Source organism: Mobula hypostoma, chromosome 7 (assembly GCF_963921235.1).
Source record: "Mobula hypostoma chromosome 7, sMobHyp1.1, whole genome shotgun sequence".
NCBI classification, from domain to species: Eukaryota; Metazoa; Chordata; class Chondrichthyes; order Myliobatiformes; family Myliobatidae; genus Mobula; species Mobula hypostoma.
The window spans coordinates 180,624,555-180,637,888 of NC_086103.1; the positions used below are offsets into that span (position 1 = coordinate 180,624,555).

Sequence of the window (13,334 nt, forward strand, 5' to 3'; positions counted from 1 at the left end):
CACAACAGCACAGAAACAGGCCTCTCAGCCCACTCAGTCTGTGCCAACTTGTTTTCTAGTCACACCTACCCACATCCATAGCCCTCCATACCTCTCTCATCCATGGACTTCCCTTATATGTTGCAATTGAACCCGTATCCAGCAACTCCACTGGCAGCTCATTCCACACTCACACCACTCTCTGAGTGAAGAGGCTTCCCCTCGAGTGCCTCTTAAATATTTCACCTTAAACCTATGACCTCTATCTCTAGTCTCATCCATCCTCAGGGGATAAGCCCTACATGTATTTAGCCTATCTATAGCCCTCATAAGAGATAAACAGATTTTTAAGACATTAAGAGACCCAATATAAGTGCCAGGAAATTATACTGAGGTATTGAACTGCAAAAGGATCCAAGAACCTGAACATTTGTAAAAAACAGAAGGAAGCAAGCCAGAAATAATGCATTATGCTCCCCCTCCGGTCCTTCTCTACTCTTCAATAAGAACACCACATCCTATCCCCCATTTATAAATCAATCCTCATTTTAATCTGGTACATTGCAACTCTAAAAAACATTAAGAGAGCTGTTAAATATGGGAACTGAAGAAGGTAGCATGACATTGCATTTATGGTCTTTTCCATGAAGGCAATATTAACCCATTTTGTTTCAATAACCAGAGCTGTAGTCGATGGTTGCATTCCACTTCTTAAAAAAGTCTAGCCAGAAATATTAACCTGACTATATCATTTTAATGCCTAAAAGACCCGTACAATCAAACAGCCTTTGTTTAGAAAAAAATGCTCCAATTTCCTTTATTTTTCCACACTTGATTGATCAACAACAAGCCTGTGTTTTTGTAGAGCTTTTCATGACTTCAAGATGTCTCAAAGTTTCCTACAGATGAGGCAGTTCTACTACTTAGTTAAGGCTTCCAACTGTGAACTTAATGATTTATTAGTTAGCTGAAAAACCACAACATCTTTAAACATGAGCATCTAATGCTGTTTGTTGTGTATTTTTTTGTTATTTAAGATTTTACTTCAAATCCTTAAAGGATCAGCAGTGAAACCTTGAAAAGAAAAAGCACTTTGTAATGCCTTCCTGCAAGACATTTTTTAATTGACTATGAAGGAATAATGATTGGAGGTAAAGTACTCACCAAATGATATCTCCCATCTTTTCAACTTCCAATAAATCCACATAATTAGCATACAAAATTATCACTACAGACTTAAACAAGGCAACTTAATCTAGAACGTAACATTTTCTTGGCAAAGGCAGCCATGCGGAAACAGGCCAATTGGTCATTAATTTTACATGTCTCAGTACTAGGTGGGTTCTTGCTTCAGTGAGATGAACTATCGATTGTTTTTCCTTTATTATTAATGATGTACGAAGACATCCATTCCTCTGAGGAATACCCATCTCCAGTCTGCTATCATCATAATGATGCATCATCTCTGACTGCTGTCCACAGGGCTACAGTGATGTACCCAAAAGAACTCTTGGAGCTGTGCTTCATTTTCGGATAAAAATGGAAATGATTGGACCTTCTTTAATTATTTTTTTAAAAAATGGACTTTTCACAAGATTCACTTTAAAAGTCTAAATGTATGTATACAGAATCTTCTTTACATGTTTTAGCTTCCAAAAAAAGTTTCTATGTACATATTCTTTAAAAACTCGAACACTTGTCCTTTCCTGGAAAGATTTCTGAAGACTCAGCAGCACATCTTAGTCAGTTAAAAACTGCCATTCCCTTTCACGGTGGCTGCCCAGCCGTAATGTCTGTTGAACTGAGCTCAGGACCATCTTCGTTACTACTGTCCATATCTTGTTCCATGGCTGAATAGTGTACAGACTCTTCATCGGCAATCCGTTGGCTGGTAAAGTTTGTGATGTCCAGAAGACCACTGGGTTCGACCACTACATTTGAGCTGGACTGACTGGGTATGGAATACTGTGGTATAGACTAGGACAAAGAAAGAAATGGATCATAGAATCATAGCAATTACAGCACAAGTGTTCAGCATCTATGCAAGTACTAAATCTTTAAGTGCCTATTTATCTGCATCCAATATATTACCAAAATGTTTCAATGGCCACATTATCTAACTGGTCTTGTGTAGAAACCTATTCTAGTAACATTTTTGTTCATTCCTCCACAGTTGGGTAGTAAATAACCAGTACTCAGGACGTATAGCCATCTCAGTGCATTCTACAGCTTAAGCAGTAATTCTGAAGCAGTACAAGAAGCAAAAGTCCTACCATTGAGTCACAGCTGTCTCCTGTAATCTTGCCAACTAGATGTAAGACTGTTTCACTTCAACAACTTTACTCATTTTGAAAGCCCCAATTAGATTACTTGCTTAATTTTCAAGAAGCTTCAAAATTTTCATGCGATTCTCCATTCTCTCTGGGTTGTATAAGGTAACATATAGCATGTTTATTTGCTTTGAAGCTTTTCACTTTTGGTATATTTAATGTTTGTAATCTCTCCAATGTTTCATTTATAACAAGTTAAATGTACATGCTTTAAACTCACCACAGTCTAACCAGTGGTGACAAATACTCATCATCACCAGGATTTTTCTATCAATAATCAAATAAATATTTGGAATATTAATTATTAATTGAAGAAATTTCAATTAATCAATAATTCATTAATTGAAGTATTAATTCCCCAACAAGATAGTTGTTAAAATGTTTTTTAAACAGAATCTACACTGAACATTTGTGCGAGAGTACACCTCAAAAATACCATGGTTGTAGTGTAGTTATTTACAAACAAATTACTTTAACATAATTAGTGTAAAAACCATAATCTTATTAGCAAAATTCAGTTCTGTGCAACTACTTTTCCCACATTTTGCTAATTACCACACAATACCAGCTGATGAGGAAAATATATTGCATCTTTGCAATCATGGAATGAAATTAAAAGTCATGGCCTAAATTATAAGAAATTAGTTGCACAAGAATAGAACAAAAAAGTGTAAGTTTGTTGAAGAATCAAACGAGAAAGAAAAAGGGGAGGAGTCCTCTAAAAGGGTAGTTAAAAGGCAATGTAATTAATCTTTATTTCAATACCATTCTGATGGAATATCAAATTACTTGTTCCCTTCATAGCTCAACCATCATCCTGATGATCATTCATTTGCTTATTAATTTTTCTAAAACACCCAGATGATTATGCTCCATTTTGTGGTAAACATCGTGGGCGGAAAGGGCCTGTACTATGCTGTCACGTTCTACGTTCCATATTAAAATGTATTAACACCAAACCTTAACAGGCCAGTCTTGGTGCTGTTTTTTGTAGAAGGTTAACTTCCAAATACAGCTATTGAAAATAATCCCACTAACATTACAGTATTTTTATTTGATTTTACTTAGAGATATAATACGGAGCAGGCTGTATCAGCCCAACAAGCCATGCCACCCAGCACATACCTACTGCACCTTAGCCTAATCACAGAACAGTTTACAACGACCAATTAACATTTTATGTCAATTCATTTTTGGAATGTGTGAGGAAACGCACACAGGGTCTCTCTCTCTCTCTCTCTGCTCCCGACGGAAGGCCCCTACATTTGAATGATCTCTCTCTCTCTCTCCTTGAAGCTGTCGGAGGATGTTACCAAAGTTCTGGGTCTGTGGTTTATGGATTGGACTGTAGTTCAATTAGACTCTTACGATTTTGTGTTCTTACATTCTATGTTTTTGCTCACTCTTTCTTGTTGCCATTAGCGCAATTTGTTTTTTGCATGTGAGGGGTTGGTTTGATGCTCTTGTTGCCCTTTGCGCGATTTGTTTTTTTGCATGTGAGGGGTTTGATGTTTTTTGTTGCTGTTTGCGCAATTTCCTTTTTGCAAGTGGAGGGGTTGATGGTTTTCTCTGAATAGGTTCCACGTTTTCTTTGTTTTGTGGCTATCTATGGGAAGACAAATCTCAGGGTTGTATATTGCATACGTACCTTGATAATAAATGTACTTTGGTTCGTGGGGTGAACATATGAACTCCTTACAGACGGCACCAGAATTGCACTCTGACACCCTGAGCTGCAATAGCATCGCGCTAATTGCTACGCTACCATGATGCCCCATTATAGATAAGCTCCCCTGATATATTAATTCTCTAACAAGAAGGTTGTTAGAATGCTTTTGATACAGAATCCCCACTGAGAACTTGTGGGAGAGTTGTAGTGCAGTTATTCACAAAGAGCAAGTTACATTCATGTAATCGAAAATATAACCACTCTATTTTAGAAGGGAGGGAGAAAGCAAGAAAACTACACATCAATTAGCTTTACATCAGTAGCATGGAAAATGCTAGGAATTGTCATTAAGTGGCAAAAGGACACTAGACCAATAGCACTGGGTAGCGTTAGCATAGACTTACACAAGGGATAGCTTGACTGACAAACTTGCTGGAATTTCACTTGGAGGTTGAAACTATCTGAGTAAGGAGAAACTGATTGATACAGTGCATTTAGATGTTCAGAGCACTGTCAAATGGAGGAGCAACAAAGGTAATTTTTTAAAAGTGCATGGCATTCAAAATAACTCAAAGACATAGAACAGGAATAAAACAAAATGTCTATTTTCAGGCTGAGAAGTTGGTGTAAGCAGCAGAGATTGGTGTCCAGATTTTCACAACCTATATTAATGATTTGGAAAAGAGGATCATATCCACATTTGAACACTACACAAAGCTAGGTGGCAACATGAAGGACTTCAAGGGAAATACAGTGAATAAGTAAACAGGCAAGCACATGATAGACAGAATACAATGTGGAAAAATGTGAGGCCATTCAAGTTAATAACTGGGTGTCTGCATACATAAATCACTGAAAGGTCATTTCCAGGCATAGCAAGCAATTAGTTGGCCTTTAACATAAAAGAAGTTGAATACAAAAGTCATGATACCATGCTCCAAATGCACAGGATCCTGGCCAAACTACACCTGGAATAACATGTATAGGTCTGCTTTTGCCGAAGGAATGGTTCAAAGATTCACAGTATATTTATTATCAAAATATGTGCACAGAATATAACTCTGAGATTTGTCCTCCCGCAGGCAGCTACAAATGCGCATACAATTGAAACCGTGCAGCAAAGATGCACCAACTGATTCCTGCAATGAAAAGTTTGGTATACGCCATGAGATTACCAGACCAGGCAGAGATATCTAAGTTCAAGTCAATGGGTGACGTCACTGAAACATAAAATCTTTTACGGGATGAGGGGATATTGCCCCAGCTCGAGGAACATGCTTTATGTTTTACTCACAGTAGTTGGAAGAATACAAAAGCAGAATATCATTTTTATGAAGAGGCTTCAGAATATGAAACACAAAACTCCAGTCGGGTACACCAAATAATTAGGAAGGCACAGCCATTAGCGTAACAGTAACATAAGATGCCAGTGTCAGGGACACCTTGGATCAGGTCCACAACATTCTAAAAGGGGAAGGTGAACAGCTGGAAGTCATGGTGCCTATCGGCACCAATGACATAGGTAGGAAAAGTGAGGAGGTCCTGAAGAGAGGATTTAGTAAGGTTAAGTAGAAAGCTGAAAAAGCAGGACCTCCAGGGTAGTGATCTCTAGATTGATGCCTGTGCCACGTGCCAGTGAGTATACGAATAGGATGATTTGGTAGATGAATGCATGGCTGAGAAACTGATGATAGGGGCAGGGTTTGAGATTTCTGGATCATTGGGATCTGTTCTGGGTTAAGGCACAACTGGCATGACCTATACAAAAGGGACATGTTACACCTGAACTAAGATATTGAGATGTAGAATCCTTGTGGGTGAAGCTTAGAAATTGCAAGGATAAAAAGACCCCGATGGGAGTTACATACAGACCTTGGAACAGTAGCCAAGATGTGGGCTACAAATTACAATGGGAATAGAAAAGGCATGTCAATGTTACGATAGTCATGAGGGGTTTCAGTATGCAGGTAGATTAGGAAAATCAAGTTGGTGCTGGATCCCACGAGAGAGAATTTGTAGAATGCCTACCAGATGTCTTTTTAGAGCAGCTTGTGAATGAACCCACGAGGGGATCAGCTATTCTGGATTGAATGTTGTGTAATGAACTGGATTTGATTAGGGAGCTTAAGGTAGAGGAACCCTTAGAAAGCAGTGATCATCATATTATAGAATTCACCCCACAATTTGAGAGGGAGAAGCTAAAGTCAGCTGTATCAGTGTTACAATGGAGTAAAGGGAATTACAGAGACATGAGAGGATAGCTGGACAAAGTTGATTGGAAGGGAACACTAGCAGGAATGACAGCAGAGCAGCAATGGCTGGAGTTTCTGGGAACAATTTCGAAGGCCTAGGATAGGTACATCCCAAAGAAGAAGTACTATTCTAAAGACAGGATGACGTAACTGCTGTTGATAAGGGAAGTCAAAGCCAACATAAAAGCAAAAGAGAGGCATGTAACAGAGCAATCATTAGTGGGAAGTAAGAGGATTGGGAAACGTTTAGAAACAGAAAGCAACTAAAAAAGCCATGGGGGGGAAAAAGATGAAATATGAAGGTAAGCTAGCCAACAATATCAAAGAGGATACCAAATGTTTTTTTCAGATATATACCGTAAAAGACAGGCAAGAGTAGATCTTGGACTGCTAGAAAATGATGCTGGAGAGGTAGTAATGGGGGACAAAGAAACGATGGACAAAATGAATAAGTATTTTGCTATGGAAGACACTAGAAGTATGCCGGAGGTTCGAGTGTGTCAGGGGGCAGAAGTAAGTGCAGTTGCTATTACTAAGGAGGAGGTGATTGGGAAACTGAGAGGACTGAAGATAGATAAGTCATGTGAACCAGGTGGTCTACATCCCAGGATTGTCAAAGAGGTAGCTGAGAGATTGAGGAGGTATTAGAAATGATCTTTCAAGAATCAATAGATTCTGGTATGGCTCCGGAGGACTAGAAAATTACAAATATCACTCCACTCTTTAAGAAGGATGGAAGGCAAAATAAAGGAAGTTATTGGCAGTTGGCTTGACCTTAGTGGTTGGGAAGATGTTGGAGTCGATTGTTAAGGATGCGGTTTTGGGGTACTTGGAGACACATGATAAGATAGGACAAAGTCAGCATGGTTTCCTCAAGGGAAAATCTTGCCTGACAAATCTGCTGGAATTAGTTGAGAAAATAACAAGTTGGATAGACAAAGGAGAATTTGTGTATGCTGTGTATTTGGAGTTCAGGCCTTTGACAAGTTACTACACATGAGGGTGCTTAACAAGATAAGAACCCATGGTATTACAGTAAAGATACTAGCATGGATAGAGCATTGGCTGATTGGCAGGAGGCAAAGAAAGGGAATAAGAGGAGCCTTTTCTGACTGGTTGCCGGTGACAAGTGGTGTTTCACAGGGGCCAGTGTTGGGACTGCTTATTTTTATGTAGTATGTCAATGATTTGGATGACAGAATTGATGGCTTTGTGGCCAAGTTTGAGGACGATGTAAGACAGGTGGAGGGGCAGGTAGTATTGGGGAAGCAGGGAAGATGCAGAAGGACAGAGACATATTAGGAGAATGGGAAAAGAGTGGCAAATAGAATACAGTGTTGGGAAGTGTATGGTCATGCACTTTGGTAGAAGGAATAAAAGGGTAGACTATTTCTAAATGGAGAGAAAATTAAAAAATCAGAGCTGCAAAGGGACTTGGGAGTCCTTGTGCAGGATTCCCTAAAGGTTAATTTGCAGATTGAGTCAGTGGTGAGGAAGGCAAATGCAATGCTAGCAATCATTTCACGAGTAGAATATAAAATCAAGGATGTAATGCTGAGGCTTTATAAGGCATTTGTTAGACCACATTTGGAGTACTGCGAGCAGTTTGGGCCCTTTATTTAAAAAAGGAAGTGCTGACATCGGAGAAGGTTCAGAGGAGGTTCACAAGAAAGAACCAGGAATTAAAGGCTTATCATTTGACATTGGAGAGGGTTGAGAGGAGATTCACAAGAATGATTCCAGGAATGAAAGGCTTATCATATGAGGATTGATTGATGGCTCTGGCCTAGATAGAGTGCATGTTAACAAAATGTTTCCTATGGTGGGGGAATCTGAAGGTACAGTCTCAGAATAGAGGAATGTCACTTTAGAACAGAAATGAGGATGAATTTATTTAGCCAGAGGGTGGTGAATCTGTGGAATTCTTTACCAGTCAGCTGTGGAGGCCAGGTCATTGGGTGCACTTAAGACAGAGGTTGATAGGTTCTTGATTAGTCAGGGTGTGTAAGGTTACAGGGAGAAGGCAGGAGAATGGGGTTAAAAGAGAACTGGATCAGCCATGACGAAATGGCAGAACAGACTCAATGGGGCGAATGGCCTAATTCTGCTTCTAATGTTAACACTATTACAGTGCCAGCAACCTACATACAATTGTTCTCCGCATGACTGTGTGTGTAATTGGGCAACGTAGGCTCATTGGGCTGGAAGGGCTTGTTACTGTGCTGTACTTCTCAATAAAATAAATAAATCTAGAAACAGATGCCAATGTTCAAATTAAGGGGTAACCATTCAAGACTGAGAAATTTCGTCATCCAGGATACAAGAAGGGGAATGGAGGTCTAGCTGATCAAACAGTAGTCTCCTATAGCTGGATTACATCCAGAAGTAAAAAATCAAATCTACAGCTTTAAGGATTTTTGTTTCCGGCTATTCCTTACCAAGATTATGCTGTTAGATATTTTTGTATGCAGTAATGCATTTTCAGCAAAGTCAGCCACTTTAAAGGACTAACTTTATTTGCAATATACATTTACATGTATTAGGGATTTGCTATGATGTGTTGGTCAGGGTGCTGCATGCAACAAAAACAACATTCAACAATTATATAGCATAAAGAATTATAAAAATATTAGAAGTACAGATATGGAATAATAGATACCAGCATGTATTTGCAATGTAAACAGCATTATAAAAAGTGGTTTAAAGTTTTTACAGTAGTGACTGAGGTGGGGGGGGGGGGTGCGGGGAGAGAAGCTAACCGGAATGGTTAATCAGATTAACTGCCTGGAGGAAGAAACTTTTAAGATAGGGTGGTTTTTCTTTTACTAGCCTGATAGCGCCTTCGAGAAGGGATCTTTTGGAAAAGGCAGTGTTCAAAGCATGCAAAACATGAGCTAAAGCTTTTATTTTATATTGAGTGTGTTTGTGTCAGGCACAACAGGGGGAACACAAGTGGACAAGTAACTGAAGTGCAAAAGCCACCTTGAACCACCTACAACTGTACTCGGAACAGAACTTCAGGAATCATCATCAAGGACCCACGCCATCCAGGCCATGCCCTCTTCTCACTGCTGCCACTAGGAAAGAGGTACAGAAGCCATAGGACCCACACCACCAAGTTCAAATACAGTTATTACCCTTCAACCATTAGTCTCCTGAACCACCATGGATAACCTCACTCACCTCAGCTCTGAACTGATCATTCAGCACAACCTCTGGACTCGCTTTCAAGAACTCCACAACTCATGTTCTCAGTTTTATTACTTACTTATTTATTATTACTATTACTTGTTTAGTTTTGTATTTGTGCAATTTGACAGTCTTGGTTTGTATGCAGTTTTTCACTGATTCTATTGTACTTCTTTGTTCTACTGTGAATACCTGCAGGAAACTGAATCTCAGGGTAGTATTTGGTGATAAACATGTACTTTGATAATAAATGTTCTTTGAATTTTGAAAACTTGTCCCTGCAAAGTGCTGTTAACCTGCCTTAGGCTCTTTTCTGTCCTGGTGTCGCTGACATGTGATAGGACACAGCATCTGTGCATTATGTGCACATTAAGACTGTGTCAAGATTTTAAACAGATATACATATGCTTACCTGAATAAGAATATCTGCGGATATTTCATCAAACTTCTCCTGTGTTACATTCTGAATTTGAAGAAAATGGCTTTGAGTAGGTTTTCCAGATCCCTCTGCTGCCCTGGGTGGGAAGGTGTTCTCAGGGCTCTGTTTGCTCTCCTGTTCCTTGGCCGCGGATGCCGCAGCCACTTTTTGAAACTGACTTGAAGGAGCTGACTGCAGTGTGCTTACTTTCTGCACGGTAGGTTTCTTTTCTTTTCTAGCGTCTACATTGGAGGCTTCCTCATTCATTTCGATCTGGGCCTCCATCATTGACATCTTTAAAATATCTGTGTCCATTGACTTTTTGGAAGACTGCACCGTGTAATGGTTTGTTGCCAATACTGAACCCTCTGAGCTGCCACCGGCCGTTTTCATGATGGTAGTGGCTTGGTAATTTCCAAAACATATTTTGGTGACTGCTGCTCCTTGGGTTATGATGGGCGGATGTGCCTGAAAATGTCAACAGAAGCCCTACAATAATCATTAAATGGCAATGGGAGAACAGAGCACAACAGTCTGGAATTTTTTTTTTTAAATTAGTGTGTCAAACCACTTCCGATGAAGGGTTGCAACCGAAACGCTTATCCATTTTCCCCTTGACTATGCTGCTGCAAATCTGTAGGCAGAAGGGATTAGTTTAGTTGGCCACTGAATTACTAACTTAGTTGGTTCGGTATAACACTGTGGACCGAGGAGCCTGCTCCTATGCTGTACTGTTCTATGCTCTAGCATTTTCTGTTCTCATTTCAGTTTCCAGCATTTGAAGTTTTATTTAGTGCTCTGTATCCCAAAGAGGAACGGAGCTTTATCAACCAGTCAATTGTCACGTTTGACCCTGGTCTGTACTCAAAAGTTTTAAGTAGGACTTTTAAACATGATCAAAATTGGACACAGCTCTTTTCCTTAATGTTATTCAGCAAGAGCTCCTGAAACTTGCTTGTGCACCAGTGTCCAGGGTTAGGCTTGGCTATGAAGCTGCCCACATATATTCAGATAGCCTCCCTACACTTTCACCAATTTTACACAGTTGAGCTGTCACTATACAAAGAATACAAGGATCCATGGTATTACATCTCAACAAGGGAGGGGAGAATTTAAAAAAAACTTTAACTGCATAAAGAAATTAAAGTATAGGCTGGTTTTAAAAAATAAATTTCTAATACAACTTAGCTAAGCTAAAAATCCTGAAATATTACTTCAGACATCCCTCTGGAGATTATTTTTTAATATTTCTTAAATCTAATCAGTCTTGGTTTTATTGGCTAAAATACTACAAGTTGATTTCTGTACAAGGCAAATTAAGTGTGAGTGAATACAAATAGAAAATGGAAGTCTTACCAGTGTGGTGGTATCAAAGTAATTTCGATTGTAATTCAGAACCAGGTGAGTCTTATCCACTGCACCAAACTGCATCTGTTCTGTCCCTACATTGCTAATTTCAGTCACCAGAATGGCTGATCCAGATAAACAGGAATGTATCACACTGGTGTAGTAAAGGACAATGAGTCTTTTGCTGAGAAAGAATAGAATCCAGAGGCACCTAATCTTCAGATCAACTCCCAAAGCAATTTTCCTAACCAAGGGTCAAAACAACCAATACTACATGAAAGTTAAAGGCCAGGCGCAAATGATGTAGAGCCGCTATTTGCATATTACACACAACCCTCTTCCCAATAAGCTAACATGAGCTGTATAGTCCTTTGTTCTTTCAACCTTGCACACCAACTTTCCCTTTTAAATCCATTTATGCTACTTACTCAGCTACAATTTAAGAGTTCAATATTCAACTCACTTTCAAGAACTCTACAAGAGTATTTGTTTATTTGTTTGTTGTTTATATTTGCAGTTTGTCTTTTACACATTGTTTGTCAGTCTTTGTGTAGTTTTTTTCATTGATTCTATTGTACTTCTTTGTTCCGTGAATGCCCACAAGAAAATGAATCTCAGAGTAGTGTATGGTGACGTGTACATTGATAATACATTCACTTTGAACTTTGAAATCACTTAGGTTAGTCATTCACTAGCTATAAACTGGCTCTATTGGTGGTTATCTTTCTTACAGCTTGAGTTTTGGACCCCTTATACGGAAGCATCTATGTATGTTCTACCTACTACTTCCCTTGTTACCTCTTCAATCTTCCTTGGTAATTACAACCATATAGACATCTTCCTATATTTTTGATGTTAATCCTTTGTATACAGTTGCTGAAAGAATAATTTGAAGAAAGCATGCTTCTAATTCTCCTAATCATACATGTGGACTATTGACTATTTAATGACTTCCTAAGTAGCACACTAAGTCTGGGAATAAACAATGAGGAATAGCAGTACAAAGCCTCTAGCCCATTAAAGATCTGTAGGAGTGTTAAAGCACTTCGCTGCCTTTTTACTTAAACATTATATTTTGGCTTTGAAATCCAAGTATACATCTTGGAAAGATAATACAATTCCAAGTGAGTAGGCTTACTTCATCTACTGTTGACACTATAGTCTTGGCAAAGCGGCTGCTACCATTCTCAGGCTGAACTGAAACTAATAAACAGTCCAGGGAGTTTTAAACTGGAATGAGTAGAGAAACCTTGAGCCAATTAGTGGAACGAGTAGAGAGCTAAAGACAAGATTTTCCGTTCCAGAACAGAAGGAAGAAATCTTAGAATTAAAAATTAATTTGGTTAAAAAGGGTTGTGAATACAGAATAAAATATCCCCAAAGACAGTTAAGTATTAAGTAAATGGGGTAAAAATATAGAGTTGGACATGAATAACAAAACAGCAGTAAAGTGAAACTAGGCCACATAAAAGTTCCAAGAATGCAGTAATATCATACATTAGTAGATGACAATGGTTGTAAACTATAGCAACATCTAGTTTAAAGCTTACTTTATTTAGAGACGCAATGCGGAATCCGCCTTTCGAACCAGTCTGCCCAGCAAACCCTAACAATCCCAATTTAACCCTAAGCCAATCATGGGACAATTTATAATGAGCAATAAACGTAGCCAGTTAGTCTTTGGACAGTGGAAGGAAACTGAAGCACCCGGGGAAAACCTACACATTTCACAGGAAGGACATATAGACTGCTTTCAGAGGGCACCGGGATTGAACTCTAAACTCTGTTGCCATGAGCTGTAACAGTGTCATTAACCACTAAGCTACCGAGGCACATTGAGGTCCAGAGATCTCGAGTGTAATTCCTCATCATCTGAACTCTTTCTAGTTTTACATTCACTTCCTCAAGTTCTTACTTAATTACCACTAGATAAACATGATCATTTTAATTGTGCTGAAGTTTAAATAATAATTAAACCTCTTCAAACTCCTTTGTTCAAGAATAAGTGAACTGAATTTAGTCAGAACAACAGCAGGTTTAACCTCATTTCTCATTTGAGTTAAAAACAAGATAAGCAAAGCTTTGGCTATTTATTGTGAAGGGTGGAATTTAGTCAGAGAGTGTTACTTGAAGACTTTTAAGATTTTATT

At 38.8% G+C, this 13,334-nt stretch overlaps 1 protein-coding gene across 1 annotated transcript in view; it reads right to left on the reverse strand.

The window, feature by feature from the left end:
- Window positions 1–541: 541 nt before the first annotated feature.
- The window catches only part of emsy (EMSY transcriptional repressor, BRCA2 interacting), an 89,251-nt gene continuing 76,458 nt past the window's right edge, over window positions 542–13,334 (reverse strand). Inside the window, exons 20-21 of the mRNA XM_063054648.1 lie at window positions 9,832–10,305; window positions 542–1,956 (exon numbers count right to left, since the gene is read on the reverse strand). Of these exons, the coding sequence (XP_062910718.1) occupies window positions 1,747–1,956; window positions 9,832–10,305 (684 nt within the window). The 3' untranslated portion in view covers window positions 542–1,746. The remainder of the gene's footprint in view (window positions 1,957–9,831; window positions 10,306–13,334) is intronic.